This window comes from Triturus cristatus, chromosome 12 (genome assembly GCF_964204655.1).
Source record: "Triturus cristatus chromosome 12, aTriCri1.1, whole genome shotgun sequence".
Classification (NCBI taxonomy): Eukaryota; Metazoa; Chordata; class Amphibia; order Caudata; family Salamandridae; genus Triturus; species Triturus cristatus.
The window spans coordinates 84,183,218-84,205,481 of record NC_140595.1 but is presented as its reverse complement, the minus strand read 5'-3'; the positions used below and the strand labels follow the sequence as shown (position 1 = coordinate 84,205,481).

The following is a 22,264-nucleotide window of genomic DNA, read 5'->3' as shown; positions in this document are numbered from 1 at the left end:
AATTACAAGCCAAATCGAAAAACTCAGAAAATGTGTTTCTCCTTCCTTGAATTTCTCCTAATTTCACCAGAACAACTTAATTGAAGCCAGAAAATATCCGGTTACCTGCTGGGAACGTTCTGATTTCAGTTTGTAAAACTGAAGTGATTTATGTTTTCTGTTTTTTGTTCTGAATCAGCATTCCAAGAACACCAGCGTTAACAATCGGCTTCAGTGGGGTGAATAGAAAAGAACTTGAGCGAAGGAACTGTTGGAATGTTGGCTGAACATCTCCTAGAAGCTGAGCTTCAGAGCAGTAACTCTCCTAGGAAAAACCTGTGTTTTTTCAATTAAGAACTGAAAGTACACAGCTTCTGTACATGCCTCGACTCTGCGGTGAATTCCTTAGATATAGGGATGGCGTGGGCCACGTCACGTTAGAAGATCAAGGTGTTATTTTTTCATACTGGTTTTTGCAGTGAGAGACTTTTTTCACTGTTGTGTATTCACCCTCCATAACAAACAGGTTTTTATAAATTGCAGAACATGTGAAATTGAGGAGGATTCAATTTCCTTACAATAAGGCCCCTATCAAGACCGTTTAGAAGGTGCGGTTGTATTCCACAGACCAGCACGCATGTGGGGAAGCCTCTCCGACAGGGGAACACGTTTTGTTTTTCTGCCAGTATATTGTGGCCCCCGCAGGAGGTGGGTTTGCCCAGTTTGCTTGAATTTGGAGGTCAATTCTTATAAACTGCATTTAAAATCTTAAAAAAGGATACTTCCGAAGTAATTGTTTTTTCTGTCAGCCAGTATTTAGCCAATGTTTGGTAAAAGCGTTCTAGTTGTAGTTTAGCGGAGAAGAAAGGTGCAGTACTTCCTCCCTCAAGGTATTACAAGTAAATAGGGTGAAATGTCAGGACTAAAAATAGATTGAATTTTATTAGCTGTGGCCTTAATTTTCTTTTTCTACAGATTACGGCATTTCTTCCGTTATTGTACTGACTGTTGACCACAAAGTTGATTTTAGGAAAATTTCAATGCAAACTTTGAACTTGTATTTTGATTTCTGTAAATAATTTTACATTTATACAGCCCAAAGAATATCCATATGCGAGTTGCCGTGTGTATTTTTCTTGCAGGGTGTGTAGAAAGCTCATCAGGTTCTCTGACTCTCCCTGTGCCTCAGACCTGAGGTAAAATCTCCAAACTGCTGGACTGGGCCATATTAGGTTGAGATTATGAAGTAGTTACCTGTTTATTCACTTGCCATAACTAACATTGGCACAGCCAATAGGTCTCAACTTTGTGATCTATTAGCTTTGCCAGTGGATTTTAGCCATGCTGCACAGCATTCCCTATACTGTGCAGCATGGCTTAAAAAAAAAAAAAAAAGAGGGGATAAAACAACTATTAAGCAACCTGCCACATCATTTTATAGACGCATGCAACAAGCATGCTCGCACTTACAAAACGATGAGAGAGCCTTTTATTGTTTTGTTTACTGATCTCAGTTGGATTGGTAAACACAAAGAAAAAAAGCTGTGCAAGCGGGTGGGGAAAGCAATACGGGTGGGGGAAGCAACATGGAAGGCGAGGGGCAAGAAGCAGCACTGGAGGTGGTAGAAAGGGGAAGCAATGCAGTGGTGTACTGAGGGAAGCAACATGGAGGGTCCTGGTAGGAAATAACAAGAAGAAGACAGAGTACCGTAGAGCGGTGGAAGGATGAGAAGGCATTGAGGACCTGGGGGAGAAGCACAAGGGTGGGAAAACAGTGCTGGGTAGGGTGGAGAAGTACACAGGCAACGAAAAAGCAGCACGAGCATGGTGGGGGGGAGAAGTACATGTGGGAGACAGCTGGAAAACACCTGCACTCTTCTAGAATGCTTCATTTAAAAGAAAAAAGTAGGGGCTGAAAAATGAGTGCTGGAAGGACCAAAGTAACTGGGCCAGGCTCCAGGGGCGGGACAAACCTCAATAAAGAGGAAGTAAAGCCCACACATAAGAATCAAGCAATGAGAGTGACAATTAAGCCAACCAGTGGTAAGCAATGTGCGATCTCTAAGCAGACAATACATCTCGCAACAGACAGTGTATGCGCTGTCTAGTAGGTGAGACCTAAAAGGAGGATTTTTAATTTATGTCATTGTCCTTTAGGTGAGCCTCTCAAAGCAAGAAATAGCACAGGGGACCCCATGATAGCGTTATACCGAGCTCTCAATGTAGGGAATTTGTTTGTGTGTGTGTGTGCCAGAAACCAGAAATTCTGAGTCCCAGCCAAGGAGTTGTCCCAACTCTCCACACAGAGCTCGTGAACTTCGAAGTCCATCTGTGAAACGGAGAAAAGAGCTTGGAAATACAAAATATGGAAGTAAGCTTGTGTACATGTTGCGTAATAGTGCAAAACTAACAACAACAGGGGTTTTACAGAGGGTAGTGCAGAGGGGAGAGAGCATCAGGGGGTGACAGTTCAGTAAAGGCGCGGGGGTCACTGGGGGTCAAGAGCAGCAAGCTCAGCAGAGTAAGTGTGGGTGGATGAGATGGGAATAGGAAAAGCTGGGAGTGGAGATTGTTCAGAGTTGGTCCAGCACACAAGTGGCATCCCTGCCATGAAATGTCACATGAAAAGACTGGCCTACTGCTCCTTTCAGAAGTGGCGTAGACAGGAGGGTCCGGACTCAGAGGCATCCACATACTAGGAGCATAGCAGTGAAACGCTTGGCATCGTGTCCAGGGGCGGCTCATCTGAAATGGCAGAGGAGCGTCGCCCCACTCATCAGTCACTTACAGAAAAATACAATGATAATAAAACAATATCCTTTAATTTTCTGCGACTGGCTCTGGGTGAGGGCGGGGTCGGGCCATGAAAGGGAGGAGTGGTGGGTACTTAGAAGTGCGCATGTACGTTTGGCCAGCTGTATTAGGCCAACCAAGCAGACAGACATGCGCACTTCTATTTCTCCGACCCAGCTGGCTTCACAGCTGAGTTGGAGAAAAGCTGCAGGCTCCCAGGCAGTGTCTGAGCAGCAGACCAGGGCCGCTCAGACCAATCCTGGTGCTGCTCTTATAGCATGAGAGCAGCGTCTGGATTGGGTGGGGAGCCTGTGCATTGCCAGAGACTGCTGGGATTGAAGGTTTGAGGCAGTCATTGGCAGGAGGCGGCGAAAGCTACTTTTTAAAAATCATTATTGTCCCCTAAATTCTCCATACCCCTCCACACTTTCGTTTCTTGGGGCTGCCACTGATCTTATCTTCTTCCTACAATTTGCGATTTAAACCAGGCGCATTAAAAATCCTTTGACAATGAAAAGTTACGTTTTGGGAATCAACAGGGGACTTATTGCCTGAACACTCGAAGGGGTGGGAAATAAAGAAGGTGGGTCTAAAGGCAGAAGAGTATTGTAATATAATACACATCTTTTTTACAGAGTTTTATATAGCGCGAACTTGACCTGAATTGGGTATCAGAGCGCTTTACATAGCACCAGTTGCATTACATGAGAACACATTCATTTTTGTTAAGGAAGGAGATATGGCCGTCATAAGGAGGGACTAGCAGCCTCTAAACCAATCAGAAGGCAGCATTTAGAGAGGACAAAGCCACAAGCCTATGAAAAAGTGGGTGGGGGAGTAGGCGGGGCTTCCCTCACTTATAGTGTATACTGCATGCCTTGCAAAGCGAGCAGCGCATGCGCTGCTCCGCTAGGCAAGACCTAAAAATTAGTTATTCAATGTTTGTGTTGAAATACACGTACGTAAATAAAAAAAAGTGTCAAAAAAAAAGTGTCCTGGGCTACAAACTAAAAAATCAGATTCTTTTTTTAAAGCATTTTGAGCAACATAATTATCCGAGCAAAAAATAAGGAAATAATGTCAACTATTTTTATAAGTTCAGTCTCATATTTCACAATTTACATTTGTTAATACTGAGGTAGTTCTACTGGCAGAGCGTGTTATTAAGACTTCTTGGAGTACTAGCACTAAGTACCAAACCTTTGTTTAGAACTCGAATATTTACATAATCTGAAATCATTTGGTTGTACTAGATGCGTACATAAAGTCATGTACGGTAAAGCAGTGGTTCTTAACCTGTGGTCCGAGTAGCCCTTAGAGGTCCGCGAGGCCTACTCAGGGAGTCCATCACTGCTTAACAACAACAAAAATGTTATTAAAATCAATCCATTTAAAATTAATAAAGTATATATAATTAAATAAGCAAATTTGAAAATATGAAAACTTGCTATATTTGTTTGTGAATTAAACAAAACATTTCAATATTTGACCATGTGTTTGTTTTATACTTGTTTTTGAATTTTGTGTGTATTGTTGTGGGCTTCAAATCATAGAAATTAATCAGGCCAGGGGTCCCCGACTTACAATAATGACTCAGTGGGAGACCCCGGTTTCAAGTGCCAAATAAATTGGGGGGCCACAGAAGTCAAAAGGTTAGGAACCACTACGGTAGAACATTTGTACAGTTCATTGTACAAGGATTGTTTTTTTAAATTTATTTTACCTTCTTTAAAATCAAAAAAATATATTTTCAGCAGGAAAAAAACCATCTAATATGCAGGTAAATAACTTTACAGAAATGCAAATCAATAAAAATAATCTGAAAATAAACACGAGAGATCGGCGTTTGAATCATATAAAAACTACCGGTTCCTTAGCTCCAGAATAAAAGGCGGTGTTGAACTGGGCTGAAAAGTACAAAAACCCGCTGGGCGTTGAAGAGGGTCGGATTGTTACAACCCTCTGCGCAGACATTAATATTAAGAATAATATCAAATGATAACTTACATATCCCAATCCTGGTAGGAGAAAAATCTGACATTCCTTTATCTATCTTCCCAGGGTCGATAAAACGTTAATGTGGGTGACATTCCCAGCTGCTGTTCAAAGTGCTACTAAATGGCTTGGAGAGGAGTTTTAGTAAAAACTCTTATATTAAATAAAACAGTTCGTGTTAAGGGTGCACGGTGTTTTACAAAACGACCCCAGGCTGCTAGAGTAGACGTTTCAGCCCCCACTCGGAGGAGGGCCAGTTTCCGAAGTAAACAATTCCTTTTCTATTAACGTTTTCGATATAAACTGGCAGGATTCAAGGGTGGGGGACTTTGGGAATATTTGTGAATTTAGCTCAGGAAACACACTTCTGTTTTAAAAACGCTTTCAAATCTATGGTATGTTTTAGGAGTTGTCTGTGTTACTCTAGAGTAGCGACACAGTCTGCCACCCTACCTCCCAAAAAATATTTCCGTGAAAATCCGGGGCATCCGGAGGGCACCTAGAGTTCCAACGCTCACGTTGCGCAACACGAGGCGCTTGAGCCCCGACAAGCCGCGCCAATGATGGGGGCCCTACCTGCAGAATGTAACGAGGGGCCCCTGAATCCCCACTTCTCACAGATATACATCGACCTTGGGCTGAGTGTGAGTGAGGCCCTCTGAAGGGCTGGGGGCCCCTTTAAGTGTTAGGACGGGGCACCGGCACCTCAGGGCCCCTGCATCTGTCCATCTGGCCTGTATTTCCGCTCAGCCCGCCTCGGTCTTTCGGGGCCGGCTTGTTTAAAGCGCGGAGTCAAAGAGGCTGCACGCCCAGGCATAGGGGTGCGGTAGCATGGGGTCTCTTGGGGACGGGGCGCCCGGCTTCAGCTTAAACACCACAACTGTGGGAGCCTAGACTTCTGCGAAGGTTGTAAAGCGCCCTCCACCCGCAAAAACAACTGCAGGTGCCCCCCAATGGAGACGAACGTGTGAAAAGGAAGGGGGCCCGGTGCCCCCTTTCCTATAACACACACGAGCAATGAACGCAGAGATTTCCACCAACCCCGGCACTCGAGCAAGTCGATTACTTTTTAGGTGGAGTCAAGGGAAATGCCGTCATTTACAGTGAAGAGAGGTAATGGCTGATGTGGGAAACATCCTTTACCACGATGGCGTTACAACGAGGAACATTTACTACGCAACACTTACCTGGTAGACGTCTTCACCACGCGTTCTTCTTCCACTATCGTCTTTACCACGCAAGTCTTCCTTCTTCATAGTCTTCTACGTTGCTACGTCCTGCGTTTAACGTCATTAGTGTGGTCCTTTTTTACTGTCTAAGGTGTGTTTCAGCTTGTTGAAGACTTGAGTTAAAGGCAAAAATTAGACAAAAAAAGGGGGCTTGGGGGGTCTCCCCCCCCCCTCCCAAAAAAAATGAGAAAAGAAAGGGGGGTGTGGGGGGGGTCTCCCCCCCCAAAAAAAATAATAACGTGGGGAAGTAGAGGAAATCGACGTTGTTTTATGTAAAAGGAAATGACGCTTCAAAATGAAGACGTATAACGTCAGTCACAAAGGAAGAACGAAGAGACAATGTGAAGAGGTAAGGGAAATACAAATAATTATAAAAAGTATTGGGGGAAGGGGGATCACGCAAGGGTACAGGGGAAGGGTATAACCTTTACCAAGAGTATTCCATTACCATGCAAGTATGCGTGGTAAAGGAATATTAGTGGTAAAGATTATGCGAGGAAAAATCATTCCGTTGTAACGCATGCGTGGTAAAGGCATGCGTTGCAACGGAATTTGTTGTAACAACATACATTCGGCTGATGTGGGCTGAGCCACTACCCATGCTGTGTTCTGCGGTGAGCGGAAGGAACGTGTGAATGACACTTGAACAAACCAATCGATGAACTCGGCTGTCAAAAAACGTGTGCATGTATATATATTTTTTTTTATATTTATATATTAACACTTAATCTTTAACTTTCCTTGCAGAATGACAGAGCAGGCTATTCACACACACCTGCACTGCAAATTAGCTCTGAATTTTCCTACAGGCATATTATAACCCAGTGATGAAGGCAGTCTAACTTTCATGACTGCAAAAACCCTAAGGGCATAATATGGGCCATGTTCAACCAGAGAGACGCCAAAATATGCAGTCAGTTCTACACACACCCAAGTATGGAAGCGGCCTTCAAAGGAAGTAGGCAGTCAGCACCCCACCCGGGTATGGGAGCGGCCTTCGAAGGAAGTAGGCAGTCAGCACCCCACCCGGGTATGGGAGCGGCCTTCAAATGAAGTAGGCAGTCAACACCCCACCCAGATATGGGGGCGGCCTTCGAAGGAAGTAGGCAGTCAGCACCCCACCCGGGTATGGGAGCGGCCTTCGAAGGAAGTAGGCAGTCAGCACCCCACCCAGGTATGGGAGCGGCCTTCAAAAGAAGTAGGCAGTCATCACCCCACTGAGATGCCCACCTGGGTATTGGAGTGGCCTTCGAAAGAACTAGGTAGTCAGCACCCCACCCGGGTATGGAAGTGGCCTTCGAAGGTAGTAGGCAGTCAGCACCCCACCCGGGTATGGGAGCGGCCTATTGAAGGAAGTAGGCAGTCAGCACCCCACCCGGGTATGGGAGCTGTCTTCAAAAGAAGTAGGCAGTCAATACCCCACCCAGATATGGGAGCGGCCTTCAAAGGAAGTAGGCAGTCAGCACCCCACCCGGGTATGGGAGCGGCCTTCAAAAGAAGTAGGCAGTCATCACCCCACTGAGATGCCCACCTGGGTATTGGAGTGGCCTTCGAAAGAACTAGGTAGTCAGCACCCCACCCGGGTATGGAAGCGGCCTTCGAAAGAAGTAGGTAGTTAGCATCCCACCCGGGTATGGAAGCAGTCTTCGAAAAAAGTACAGTCCTGGACACTCACACCTATGGAAAAGTCCTTAGAAAGAAGACAGGCCTGCATACTCCATGTATAGAAACAGCCTTTTAAATGACTCACACACCGAGGTTTGAAAATGTCTTAGACAGAGGTACGTGGAGAATCATTCTTACATCCAGGTATGGAAGCGGGTCTTCGATACAGTCAACAGGTAACCAACCCTTCATACACTCAAGCATGGAAGTAGCCTTAGGCAGATGTTTTGGGACTACCCAGGTGTGGAAACAATCTTACATACAGTAAGACAGCTAATCGACTCATACGCGTAGGCTGAGATGCAGATCATTGGACAATCCATCAAACACGCAAGTCAAACGGATAATCATTCATACATGCAGGCATGCAAGCAGCCTTAAATAGAGGTTATCGGACGATCCTTCATAAGGCAGGTATGGAAGTAGCCTTAAATAGAGGTTATCGAACGATCCCTCATACATGCAGGTATGGAGGTAGCCTTAAATAGAGGTTATCGAACGATCCCTCATACAAGCAGGTATGGAGGTAGCCTTAAATAGAGGTTATCGAACGATCCCTCATACATGCAGGTATGGAGGTAGCCTTAAATAGAGGGTATCGAACGATCCTTCATACACGCAGGTATGGAGCAAAATTAGAGGACTTTGGACAATCCTACATGCATCCCGGTTTGGAAGCTGCCTTTGATAGTCAATCAGGTTATCCTTCATACACCCATGCATGAAGTAGCCTTAGAAAACATCAGAAAATCCGTCATACAGCCAGATTTGGATTCGACCTTAGAGACAGTGAATAGGTGATACGTCTTACACCCAGGAGCGGGGTGCCTTCGAGATCTTCAGAGCATCCTTCGTACACCATGCAGAGACGTAGGCTGAGATAGAGCCTACAGGACAATTCTTTACCCTCCTAGCCTTAGAAGTCACTCAACAGTCCTTCATAAACCCAGATACTGAAGCTAGTTTTGGTCCTAAGTAGAGGATGCGTCTTAAAACCACGCGTGGAAGCTGCCTTCAATAGAGGTAACCAGACAATCGTACATACAGGCCGGAGCAGAAGCTCCCTTGGGTAGAGCAAGTCAGACAGACCCACATCCATTCAAGGTCAACAGTGGAGTCGGATGACCTTTGCCGTGTTCACTAACACTAAAGCGGACTCCATAACCAGTTATAGGCAAGCGAGCATCACACCACGAAGGCACCAGCTTCCCGCTGCACGTGGGGACCCCCAACTCACCACCCACTGCAAGCAGGAGACCGCCTTTTATATGGACCTTTGCGCACACATATGATTACAAGACCAATCCTAGAACTTCTGTATGAAACCGACTAAGCCAACCTGAAGGGGCTAATAACAGATTTTCTCTCACTGGACTGTACTTTTCCAGTTGTCCTCTAATAGAAGGGACGCAGCTTCCTGGACAGGAGAACCTATGGTCCAGAGGCCTAGTTCTCGCCAGCAGGTACATTGACCCACGGTGCTATGATAACAGCCTGCCAGAAGCCAAGTGGCCCTATTAGTTCAAGAACAAAGGGGGCCCTGATCCCATAGCCAGATCTTCAGCTCAGAGAGTCATGGCCTCAAGTTCTCTAGGGAAGCCCCCGGGGGTAGTTTAGGGTGGACTCGGCCACTTCAGTGGACGTGGGGAGGTCCCCGGGGGTAGTTTAGGGTGGACTCGGCCACTTCAGTGGACGTGGGAAAGCCCCCGGGGGTAGTTTAGGGTGGACTCGGCCACTTCAGTGAGCCTGGGACGTCCCCCTGCGCCCGCACCTTCCCTTCGAGCACTTCCCCGGAATTCCTTCTCCATCTGATTAGTAACAAGTGGCTTCGCGTGCCTGCAAAGCGCTCGAGGCGCTACTAAAAGAACTTCACATAGATTGAGATTTATGGGGCATCAAAACGAGTTGTTCCAGAACAGGTTGTTTATCATGCCCAGAAGCTAAAGACGGGTGCAGGGCACGGAGCGTCGATGAAAGGAAATGGCTTGCGTGAGTACCGCCTGTAAAAAAACAAAAATGTTATGTTTGCGAGATTAACAAAATCCACAGAAAGAAATAAAATGAAAGCAAAATAATTTAAAAATGTGTCTTTCAGTAGCAATCGTTTAGACTCCGACAGAAATGTTTCTCTAAAAAAAAAATATATATATATTTTAGCAGAAGGAAAAAAAAGTTATGTCTGCGTCGGTTGACCTCAGAGTGGCCCCTGCATAAGCTACTGTTTCAGTCACAAGTGCACGTACAGTTGGGGATTTGGCACCTTTTCGGGGGGTACCTGTTAGGCCCTCGTGCAAGGCTAACACAGAGGAGTCTGCACAATAGGAGGCATTGTGTTGCAGCAGAAAGGCGGCGGTAAAGCAAATATTTCTCTTGGGAAGCCCATAAGCGAAGGCTGGAGACATGTTATTATAAATGAACAGTGTATTGTCCAAGCTTAAGAGTTCCCATTCTCAGCCCTGTTTTCAAGGGACTGGAGTGTACTTTATAGAGCAGACGTGAGAAGGGCTCGGAGTGGGAAACCATCACCCTGCCCTCGGATAAATTCGTTTTTGTGCGAGAAACATTGTCAAAGAAAGACTAAGTCGACTTCCAACAATAAGAATAAATCATGTGAAGATATAAAAAATATTGTTTTAAAAAGTTGGGAGTGTCTAAAGGAATTTTACATGCACCACAGTTCTGTTTACAATTTAAAAAAAAATAAGATTACAAATAAAAATACTGTCTGCACAACTTTGGCCTGATCAGGAAGGAAGCTGTGATTGAAGCACAGAGCCAAGCAGAACTTAATTTGTGGGGGGCTGCAGCTGGAACACATTTTTTGGAGCAGGACTCATTCTTCAGCAAGAGAGAGAAAGACAGACAAGGGAGAAAAAAAAAAAAGAAGTGAAAGCTAGGAAAACTGACAAATGGAGAAAGCAGCAACAAAAAGAAACTTAGAGATAGGAGGTGCCGGGTAGTGGAAGAAAGAGGCATGAGGTGGAATCAAGACCAGGCAACCTTGGGACTAAGCAGCACCAGCAATCAACAGCTCTTGGCTCTTAAAAAATACTTTTGGCCCCTGCATTTAAAAAAAATAAAAATTAAGCACAGGAGATAATGCCAAGCTGGAGTCCATAGTTCGCACAGGAGGTGTTGTAGCAGACATGGTCATCCAAACTTAACCGCCAAGAACTGTAAACCTCTATAATGCCGTTGATCAATATCCTGGCACATTAATACGAATGCTGCCTTCACTCGCTTACCCTTTACTGTCATCGTGTGTGACAACGTACACAATGTGTTCAACTTTCCAAAAGCAATGTGAGAACTGAAGAAGGAAACTGATTTAAACTCTATACGACAATGCCTTGGCCAAAAGAATTCTTTATGAAGATCATAAATTTGACACTCATTGTTTTGTCAATTTGATGAAATTTTAATAAGATAATAAAATGTAATAAGGATCAATTAATGTCATCAATTTGATCTTTCTGTTTTAGATTATTGATGTTTTTATGATTAAAATTATTACTTTTTTGACATTTATAAATTATTTCAGAACTCATTTTTGTATGTTATTTTGTTTGTGTTTTCACATTTTGTACTAGGAATTATATTTTCCATTGTCTAAAAAAATTATTTAAACTTACCACTACCGCCTTATAACATTTCTGAACTGGATTTTAAGTTGTATAGAACTTTTACATAAAAGAACTCATGGTGAAGGAATTATATTAGAACATAATTATTTTATTGTACATAAAAAACTGACAACTTTAGGAGAAGTTTCAGTTTTAATTTTGGGACATTGGATAGCATCACTGGAAATATACAGATTATTTCTAAAGCATTGATCTGAAAGTGAATTACCTCTTAGATGTTATTATGACTCAACTCAGCAGTACTTTCCTACTTTGGATAGGAAGCATGGGCCCTGATCAGATTCCAAACAGATTTTAAAGCTAAGTTCATATTAGGTTTTCAGAATGTATTTGTATAACACTTTCTACCATTAAGATTGTAGCAAAGCTGTTCTTTATATTGGGGCCCATGCACTTGTGATTTCTGTAAATTTGCTGCGTGCGTTTGGTTAGTAGAGGTTTGCTAAATGTCTAGTTACAAAAAAAAATTAAGTTAATGTTAAAATACAATGTGATTGGTCCTGTTAACAGTATTAGATTTGTTGTGCGGTATGTGGGACTCTAGCTTGGCACTGTTCTACACAAGCAACAAACACTTGCATTTCAGGGCTCACCAAAGCAAAATTGAAAAAGAAAAAAATTGAAGTAAAAAAAAAAAAAAAGAAAAATTGATCCTTCGTCTAGTGGTCCAAACATTTATCTGGGCAGGCGCATGAATTAATTTAAACATTGAAACAAGTTGTACAGAGTTCGGGTGGGGAGAAGTGTCCAGCAGCACATATGGTTCAAGTTTGCATTCCTTCTTCGATGTCGTATGACATATCTCAATGTTTAAAAAAAAAAAAAAAAAAATGAACGAGGAGCAAAAATCGCGCATGGCTGGCAGAACATGAAAAAACAAGATATGAAACTATTTTTCACCTTTGAACAGAGTAGCCAAAAAGATAACTTCTGTTGCTAACAATAATAGTTCTTACACATGGGGTAAATGAACACTTCTTAATAGAAATAGTTCTATGACTTGTCCTAGGGAACAGATTTTAGAAAGAGCCCTTGGTGGGTCATTTTTCCCCCTCTTTTCTTCCTGTGTTTGACAAACGCCGTAATATAATCACAGAGAGCTGAGATGTTTAATCTAAGATGACAAAACTGACAGCCAGATAAAATAAACAAGCACAGAACAAGGGAGCACCAAACAGGATCCGCACAATTCTCTTCAACCATAATAAAAGAGGTTAACATTTCCCCTCTTTGCCCTTTCAAGTATATTTGGTTTTCTTTCCCTTCTTTTTAAAAAGCGCCAACATAAAACAAACAGCACTTTGGGTAAACCAAGCGCTCTTGGCAGGCCCCCGCCACTCCAAACACAAATCTTCTGAGACGTCTGCACTTTGATTTAAAACATACCTGATGCAGCGCAGTAGAACTTTGGTATTAAGACTTTGATGTTGTTTGTTTGATTGGAGGGGGAGGATATTCTTTTCCATGGGGGTGCCAATCACGGTCAAATTTAAATAAATAAATGCAATCTGTATCAGAAAAGTACTGCCTGAATTTTGATTTTATGAATAGTAAGAAAACAAACCAATCCAATAGTCTGTTTTATGTATTTCTTGTGTAGAGGGTGGGGTAGCGCCCCAGTAACAAATAAGGCGGAACCCAGGACCTATCAGGGACTCGTGGGGGGTTTGACAGCGATCACTTTTTAAATGCCTTTAGGAGACAAGGGTGACGATGCCTGACACAGTCACAATGGCGTAAAGGGGCAAAGGTCACCGGAGAGAGGCGGAGGAGTGGGGCCTGTTTGTTGATAATGTTGCCCCCGACAACACCCCCAATATTGTAGAGAGGGCACAGCTATGTGTGGACGTTTTGGAGGGAAAGTGAGAGCAAAGCATGGATTAAAAGACACACACACTCCCTCTCATATAGCAGAAACACTCACACACTCCCTCTCATATAGCAGAAACACTCAAAGCTGAAAATAGACAATTTTTAACCCATCCAGCTACGCACAACTTACCACCCCAGAAGGAACTCACCAGTAAACTCTGAGTACTCAAAGATATCTTGAAAAAACAACATGAATCTACATAGACACACACAACCCTCAATCGACAACCCTTACATTAACCCTCACACACCAATGAACAGCTCACACATCATAGGCGTCAATTGAACACAAATCCCTCAAAAGTCACAAGAAGGCAAACGCACAAAACAGCACATCACACAGTATTCGAGCCATACAACAACAACCCGAAAACCGGTGCACCCAGCACGCCACAGTCAAACACACAACACCTAAACGTCTAGCTGTCACAAGGCACTCAGAAAACGTGGAACCTTTCTCCTCCCTCCCACCCCACCCCCTTAAAAGAATGCCGTCACGCCCTGCACGGTACCATTAAAATGACAAAAAGGGCCCGCAATCTGCAACTCAAAGAGTTTCCCCCACCCCACATGGCGACGGGGTCACCGACTCTTCCTGGTTGTGACACTGTGACCCCCCCACCCCCACCCTCCTTCTCCTCCCCGGCTATGCCTGTTACCAATAGTGGATGACAGTACTTGCACAGCGTCCTATACAACATGTAAATATACTAGAAATAATTTTTAACATTAGCGTTCTTTCCCTGTGTGGGGCATAAACCAACTACTGTTCACCAAAAGCAAATGTCTCACCCAAGTGTCGTTGCAAGGGTCCCAGGCCAAATAGGGAACACGGGCCTCTCGCTTGGGCAAGGGAATACAGCAATATTCGGGGTTCATTGGGCCCTGGTGCCACTGAACCTGTGGGTGTCTACGCCTCTGCCCACCTCTTGATATTTCAGACGCCTGTCAACTTAAAAAGTACTTCTGCCTTAGAAATTCACAAGGTTAGGGGAAAGTGGGAGAAATGTGCGCTGCTAGAAAGGAGGAAATATAATGCAGGAAGTAGTTTACTCATTCCTGGATGTGCCCCACTTGTTCCCATGGCCCTCCTTGAACAACCCGGTATGCTCCATGTAAGCACTGCCGCCCCCTGACTCTCCCGGTCACCCACTCCCGGCTGCTACTGATCCATCCGGGACGCTTGTGACCCTCTGCCCTTTGTTGCTCCCACCGGCCCCGTTCCCATGGCTCTGCAGCAAGCATCCACGTCTGCTTGCAGTCAGTCCAGCATGGAGCTCTGTAGACTGACAAGCCCCCCCCCCCCCCATGACTCCTGTACACGATCTCGACTAGTTGCTGTCCAAGCACAGATCCATTACCAGGCCCCCACCCTCTGCCCCCTGCACCCACCGGGCACTCACCTCTGGTTGCTGTTGTTCCAGTACACTGCATGCCTGGCGCTGCACGCCCTCCTCACCTCCTCCAGGACCAGGGACACCAAGAGCAGCCCCCTCAGCAGGGGGTCCAGGGGCATGGCGGCGGGGGGTGGGGCGGAGGGTCCCTGCTGGGTAGGATCCGCGGCACCCTGCTGCACCAGACTCCCACTCACCCGAGTGAATGAGAGGCCGGGAGAAAGGTGCGGGGAGGCCCCGCCCCCGGCAGGAGGAGGAAAAAACTTCTGTCCAATCCGGAGGCGGGAAGAGAACAACACAGGCTCGCGCACACGAGGGCAGGGGCGGCCTCAACCCGCGAGGAGCTGGGGAGGCGGCCTCTCTCCACACGCAGGGGTAAGAGCGTGGGGGCAGCTAGTGAACCTCCACACGCAGGGGTGGCTAGGGGACAATAGAGGCCGATTCCACACTCAGGGGTTACTGGGGCTCAGGTGAGGCAGCCTCCACACAGAGGATGAGGGCTGTGGTGGCATTTGAGGCAGCTTTCAGCCTTCCACACAGAGGGGTAAGGACAGTAGGGGCAGGAGAGGCCGCCTACCTCCACACTCGTGGGTGAGAGCATGGGGCATGATCTAGGCAGCCTCCACACGCACGTGTGACTGGAGGGCATGGGAGGAAGCCTCCACAAGCCGGGGTTACTGGGGCTCAGGTGAGGTACCCTCCACACGCAGTGGTGGTTGGGGCAGGAGACGCAGCCTCCAAACAGAGGGGCGAGGGCCGTGGTGGCATTTGAGGCAGCCTCCACACAGAGGGGTAAGGACAGTAGGGGCGGGAGAGTCAGCCTCCACTCAGACGGGCGGGGGCAAGAGAGGCAGCCTCAACACAGACGGGTGGGTCAGGAGAGGCAGACTCTGCACGCAGGGGTGAGGAGTGTGGGGGCAGGAGAGGCAGCCTCCATACAGAGGGGTGAGGAACGTGGGGGCAGAAGAGGCTGCGTCCCGCCACAAGCAGGGGTGAGGAGTGTGGGGGCAGGAGAGGCAGCCTCCACACAGATGTGTGAGGACCGTGGGGGCAGGAGAGGCCGCCTACCTCCACACTCAGGGGTGAGAGCATGGGGGCATGATCTAGGCAGCCTCCACACACACGTGTGACTGGAGGGCATGGGAGGAAGCCTCCACAAGCCGGGATTACTGGGGCTCAGGTGAGGCAGCCTCCACACGCAGTGGTGGTGGGGGCAGGAGAGGCAGCGTCCAAACAGAGGGGCGAGGGCCGTGGTGGCATTTGAGGCAGCCTCCACACAGAGGGGTAAGGACCGTAGGGGCAAGGACCGTAGGGGCAGGAGAGTCAGCCTCCACTCAGACGGGCGGGGGCAAGAGAGGCAGCCTCAACACAGACGGGTGGGTCAGGAGAGGCAGACTGCACGCAGGGGTGAGGAACGTGGGGGCAGAAGAGGCAGCGTTTCTCCACAAGCAGGGGTGAGGAGTGTGGGGGTGGGTGAGGAGTGTGGGGGCAGGTGAGGAGTGTGGGGGCAGGTGAGGAGCGTGGAGGCAGAAGAGGCAGACTCCACATGCAGTTGTCTATGCCGGTTATCATGCTGTCGTCTGTACCTCGATCGATTTAAAGAAACCTATAGCAGGAATTATTCATACCTGCCTGACTATATATGGGAGCCAAATACGGGACTCTTGTGATCTTCCCCAACACATCGTTTATGTTTTGAAGATTATTATTTGGACTCAATTCACTGGCATATATCCATATGGTTTGTGATCTTTACCTTGATGAGACGCATCTGTCAGTCTTTGTTCTTATATTGAATTTTCAATTTATTTGCAAGCCCTGACGAAGTTCCCTTGGCATCAGGGAACGAAACGCGTTGGCTGTGTGCCGGTTTTTAAATAGCAACCTTGAATAAAAAGAAGACCTGTGGACTGTATTTGTCTGGTTTTGCTTGACTTCTATCAGAGTGCACCTTCCTTACCTGTGAACGTCTCCACATGCAGCTGTGATGAGTATGGGGGCAGGAGAGGCAGCCTCCCTCCACACACAGGGGCGAGGACTGTAGAGGCAGCCTACCTCCGCACGCAGGAGTGAGCATCGTGGGGCAGGTGAGGGGGCCTCCACACGCAAGGGTGAGGAGAGTGGGGTAAGTGAGGAGCATGGGGACAGGAGAGGCAGCCTACACATGCAGGGGTGAGTGGAGGAGGGTGAAGAGTGTGGGGGCAGGAGAGGAAGCACCACACGCAGGGTGAAGAGTGTAGGGGCAGGAGAGGAAGCACCACACGCAGGGTTTAGGAGCATGGGGGCAAACAGTCAGCCCCTACATGCAGGGGTGATGGGAGGGCAGCTGAGGAGCGTTGGGGCAGGGGAGGCTGCCTCCACATTCAGGGGTGAGGATCATGGAGGCAGGAGAGGAGCGTGGGGACAGGAGAAGGAGACTCCACATGTAGGGTTGAGGAGCATGGGGGCCGGAGAGGCAGCCTCCACACACAAGGGTTATTGGGGGCAGGAGAGGCAAACTCCGCATGCAGAGGGGTGAGTGAGGCAGTCTCCACACGCAGGTGTGATTGGGTTCAGCAGAGGCAGCCTCCACATGCAGGCTGGGGCCTGAAGGAAAGTCTCAGAAGCTGGGGGGTCCCACACATAGATGAGGGGGTGATGAGCAGCGGCGGCTTTTCTGCTATGGCGGAAGAGCGTCCCCCCCCCCACCCCGCCAGCTGCCTCAAAACAACAGGAAAGGAAAAATAAAACGATAATAAACACATTTTATCTTTCCTGCCGAGTCTTTGGGGTTGGAGCCATGGGGATGACAGGCTGCTGGAGGAGTGGTAAGTGCACCACTGTGATCAGTGCGCATGACAGTTTGGCCGGCCGTCTCAGGCTAGCCAAACCGTCATGCACTCTGAAGCTGTCTCCAACCCAAGCTGAGTTGCTGGGTTGGAAGTAGCAGTCACAGGCTCCTAATCTCACTGGGCGCGCAAATTCAGAGCGGTCAGGCCTATCCTGAGCAGCAGCATGAGAGCAGCGTCAGGGTTGGCCACAGTGGAGTCTGGGAGCAGAAGATCGCGACACGGCCAGCTGTGGGTGTTATATTTTGTAATGTTTTTTTTTACTTTGTCATTTGTTATCCGTCATCCCGCGACCGCCCCCCACCAGCACCACCCTGCCACTCTTTGTCAACACCAGCCGCTGCTGGTGTTGAGACTCTATCAGCTGGACGTGGTCCGGAGGAGCACACCGCTGCCGTTGGGTAACTGAAGAGGTGGTGGAAGCATGGATGTCATTTAGGGGTCGCCAGGGGTCACAGCTGCGACCCCTGACTTGCCCCTTGCGACTCCTGGCACTGCAGTTGCTACCCCTCGCCACAGAGGAAGCAGGGGCAGCTGCGTAAAATATGGCATTAACCTCTTCAGTGCCCATGACGAGATAGTCTCGTCATGGAGCACGGTTGCGCTGTGCCCATGACAAGACTATCTCGTCATGAACCCCACCCACTAGTGCAACGCCCGGCACAGGAGGGGGAAAGGGCGTGGCACTGAAGGGGTTAAAACAAGGCTCGCAACCCTGTTTACATTTAACACTCAAGAAATCAGTCGCCTGAAACAACACAACTTTGCTGCTCGAGTCCCACGGAAGTGTGCACATTGTTTTTTCTCCATAGAAGGATCGGGAAGCTGGTTGGAGGCATATGTTGGGGAAGCCTGCTCTGAAATGTATTTTATGTAAACAGATTGTCTTGTGCTCATTAGAAGATTTCTGTGATGAGAAAAAGTAACAGAAGCTCTAGCAGGAAACCACTAGGTAGGGAGGGACATGCAACAAATACACTTTTAAATGTTACCCGTTTTTAGGTTGAGCATTCAAGACCTCTTGTATATACTTTAGTATATATACTTTAGTATATACTTATGTGTATGTACTTTGTGGGCTCTGGAGATCAGCCCTAGGACTTGTCTGCTTTCGCTTAGGGACTTTTTTTTTCTGTTCAACTGCCTCTATTTAACTGTCTTGATAGAAAACGACCAGCAGAGGTCAGTAAAATACCAGAATTGCTTTCTGCTGAGGGACTTTCTTTTTTACATTTTTCTGGCAACTGCCTCCATTTAACTTTCTTGATAGAAAACGACCTGCAGAGGTCAGTAAAATACCAGAATCACTTTAGCATTCTCAAAGTTTCCAGCACATAGAAATTGTCTTCCACGAGCACCCGTAGACAATAATATTTTTTTCAAATCTTGTATTTTCAGTGATATGACCACAGAAGGCCCTGCTTTCATATTAAAAACAGAGCTTTGGACTATACCATTTCCCGCTGAAAGGCAACATTTCACTCCATGTGTTCCCATACCTGGCGTGTCATGCAGTTTGGTGCTTACTTTCCCTCCATGTTAAAGAACAGTAGATGTTTCAACACCCAGGCTGATGTGCTGCACAGCTAAATATATATAAGGTCCCAAAGGCGAGACCGATTGCATTGCAAACGCTTGTTAAGATTGTAGCTGAAATTAAAATAAGAAAGAAGGAATTTTTGGCCCATTTAACTTGCAAAGCCATGCACACAAAGCATGAGGACGTTGTTGCCAGGTCCATTTCGGGGGCAGGGTGCATTTGATGGGTCATGTAACCCAGCTTAATGATGGAAGACTCATGCTGAACAAAGGGTCATATGTATCAAGCAAAATTGCTATTGCAAACGCCGGTATGTATGAAGGCAAATCTGCGTGCAAAATAAGGAATAGCAAATTTTTATTTTGCAATTGCATTTAAGGAATCGCAAATTTTGCGATTCCTTAAATGCAATGTAAGAAGCACCAAAAAAATGCAATTTGGCCTTAAGGAATCGCAAATTACCACCAACTACAGGTTGGTGGTAATTTGCGATTTCTTTCAAAAATGCACATTCTTGCATTTTTCAAAGTGGCATGTGGCGCACACACATGCCCTTAGGGCAAGTATGTGCGCCACATGTGCACCCATGCTCATTTCAGGGGCGCAACAGGGTGTCCTTTTGACACCCTGGCACCCTTGAAATTGCATTCTCAATTTGCGATTCTCTAATTGAGAATCGCAAATTGAGAATGTCTTCCCATTCATTCCTATGGGCCTCTAGGCCCATAGGAATGAATGGGGAGGTATTCCTTAATTGCGAATTGCAATTTGCAATTCGCAATTAAGGAATATGTAGGATCCGCAAAATGTATTTCAAATCCTACGTACATAGCGTTTTGCGATTCTCAAATAGCGATTCCCAAAAATTCGCTATTTGAGAATCGCAAAACCTAACATTGATACATATGGCCCAAAGTTTCTACACTGCCTCTGTGCAGCCCATTCTGAGAAAGGCACATAAGCGAGTTACTGATAATACACAAGAATCCGTCTTCCAGCCTGCTTAGTGCTTTCAAGTGTGGCACAGATGCTGTTCAATGTGAGAACGACCACTGTCTCCACTGCAACCCAGGTAAATAAAAGGGCATGTCAAGAAGGGACAAACCCAGGTCTACAAGACACTGGTACATATTTTTTTTGTTTGGGGGAGTTTTATATAGCGCAAACTCAACCCGAAGGCAGCAGCCCGCTTTACATAAGCACTAGTTGCGTTACAGACGGACACATTCATTTTGTTAGGCAGGGGGAGATTAAGTGATTTGCCCAGAATCACAGGGTGTTGAGAGTCCCTGCTGAGACTCAAACCTGGTTCCCCAGCTTCGAGGTCGACCGCTTGGAACCTCTTTGTGGCCTCATTACATGAGAGCAGTGATTTTAAGTGAAGATTGCATTTTAAAACTGAGGTACTTTACCCACCAGAGGTGTTTTACCAGAGAGAGATGTTTTAATCAAGAGTTTATTACAGACAGGGTGCTTCACTTGACGTGTGCTTTACAGTAAGTGTACTTTTCAGGAGCGCAATACATTACAAAAGAATGGCATTTACAGGACACAAGTGTGTTATAAGGCAGGTGCTTTACCAAAGTGAGGTAGATGTTTTCTAAAACAGGCCAGTTGTACAGATGAGGCATTGTTTACAGGAGCAGTGCTTCCCAGGGTGTACCCTTTACTGTACAAGTACTTCACAGGATTAGGGTGAAATATAGGAGACTGCTGCCACTGCTTAATTTGTAAAAGTATAAGTGCCAGGCCCACCGTTTTGTCTGAGAAGCCTGCGACAGCACTGTTGAATGTCAGGGTGCTGCACACCAAGGCTGCATAGTTTTGTTTACACCTCTTGCCTCATTAATGCCCAACCAGCAGGGGCATAGCTTGGTCAGTAAGATTGAGGGGGGGGGGCTCAGATTTTCCCAACAATCACGCTAGCATATAATGTTAAAACCCCAATGTTTAGTACCAATGAGGTAGGGCAATAAGTAGACCAAAGTAAAAAAAAAATCACCTTTGGCAAGATCAGTCACTTCACTTTCATACGTACATCCCAATAATCAAACAATTTCACCAAAACATAAATTGAAGTTAAAAATGAGTAATATATATACTCAGTGTGGGCCAAATTTCTTTTAGCAATTTATTGTATACTCTTTAAAAACACAGTACAAACACTTTCATTCCTAAAAACAATAATTTGTTGCATACAATTTAAAAAAGAGCATAAAAAACAAACATTTCATTTAGACAAATCCCATAGAATAAACAACCAAAGAACCTTCATTAGACAAACAACACAAGGGGAGAACACATTAGACAGTTATATCATGTCATTAAACTGACACAAGTCTGTAACAAATCATTTGTTAAAAAGTGGGAATATTCCATATAATTAGTTATCTCTTTTTTAAATTGTATGCAACAAATTGTTGTTTTTAGGAATGAAATTGTTTGTATTGTGTTTTTAACGAATATACAATAAATTGCTAAAAGAAATGTGGCCCACACTGAGTATATATATTACTAATTTTTAACTTCAATTTATGTTTTGGTGAAATTGTTTCATTATTGGTATGTACGTATGAATGTGAAGTGACTGATCTTGCCAAAGGGGATTTTGATTTTTTTGACTTTGATATAATGTTAAAATACATTAAACAATAATCAGGGTGCATGAGAGGGGCTAAGTGGCAGTGGAAAGGGAGAGCAATGGGGATTGGCAGGAGCACTAAGTGGGAGAAAACACAATATTTTGTAAAATAACCAACACTTTCGAGAACTTTCAAAGCGTGGAGAGAATGAGTGTATTGCATTTTTTTGTCTGTGTGAATGTAAATATTCCTGGTGAACTCCGACAGACAGCTCTCCATACGCGACCAAAAGCACCTCTACCGAACTATTTATCAGAACATACATTTATTGCGGGGTGTAACACCTCAAACTTGCCCCCTGAAGCTACGCCCCTGCCCACCAGGTCTTCCCTGCCCCTTTATCTTAATCTACCAGGTTCTTTTTCTTCCCTGCTTTGTCCTTTGCCACAGTTTTCCTTCTTCCTCTTCCTCCTTCATTCCACTCTGTGTTTTTCTCTTTGTTGCTTTGCATCGAAGTTTGTTAAATAAATAAATAAGTGCTGGTGCCCAAAGTGAGTGGCGGTGCACCTACCTGCAACAAGCGGCTCAAATTAAGCACTGCTTGTGGTGCACCTATAAGGACCTGCATCAAACATTGAATTTCCATTACTGATAGCAAAATGACCTGTTCATGTTGTGAAGAACTGTTCTCCTGCAGTTTACAAGTTAAGCTCCAATCCAGTAGTCCAGGGGGTCGAGTATCT

At 46.0% G+C, this 22,264-nt stretch overlaps 1 protein-coding gene across 1 annotated transcript in view; it reads right to left on the bottom strand.

Annotated features, from left to right (window-relative positions):
* The window catches only part of EFNA4 (ephrin A4), a 202,896-nt gene extending 188,108 nt beyond the window's left edge, over nucleotides 1-14,788 (bottom strand). Inside the window, exon 1 of the mRNA XM_085636812.1 lies at nucleotides 14,581-14,788. Within this exon, the coding sequence (XP_085492938.1) occupies nucleotides 14,581-14,693 (113 nt within the window). The 5' untranslated portion in view covers nucleotides 14,694-14,788. The remainder of the gene's footprint in view (nucleotides 1-14,580) is intronic.
* Nucleotides 14,789-22,264: the final 7,476 nt, after the last annotated feature.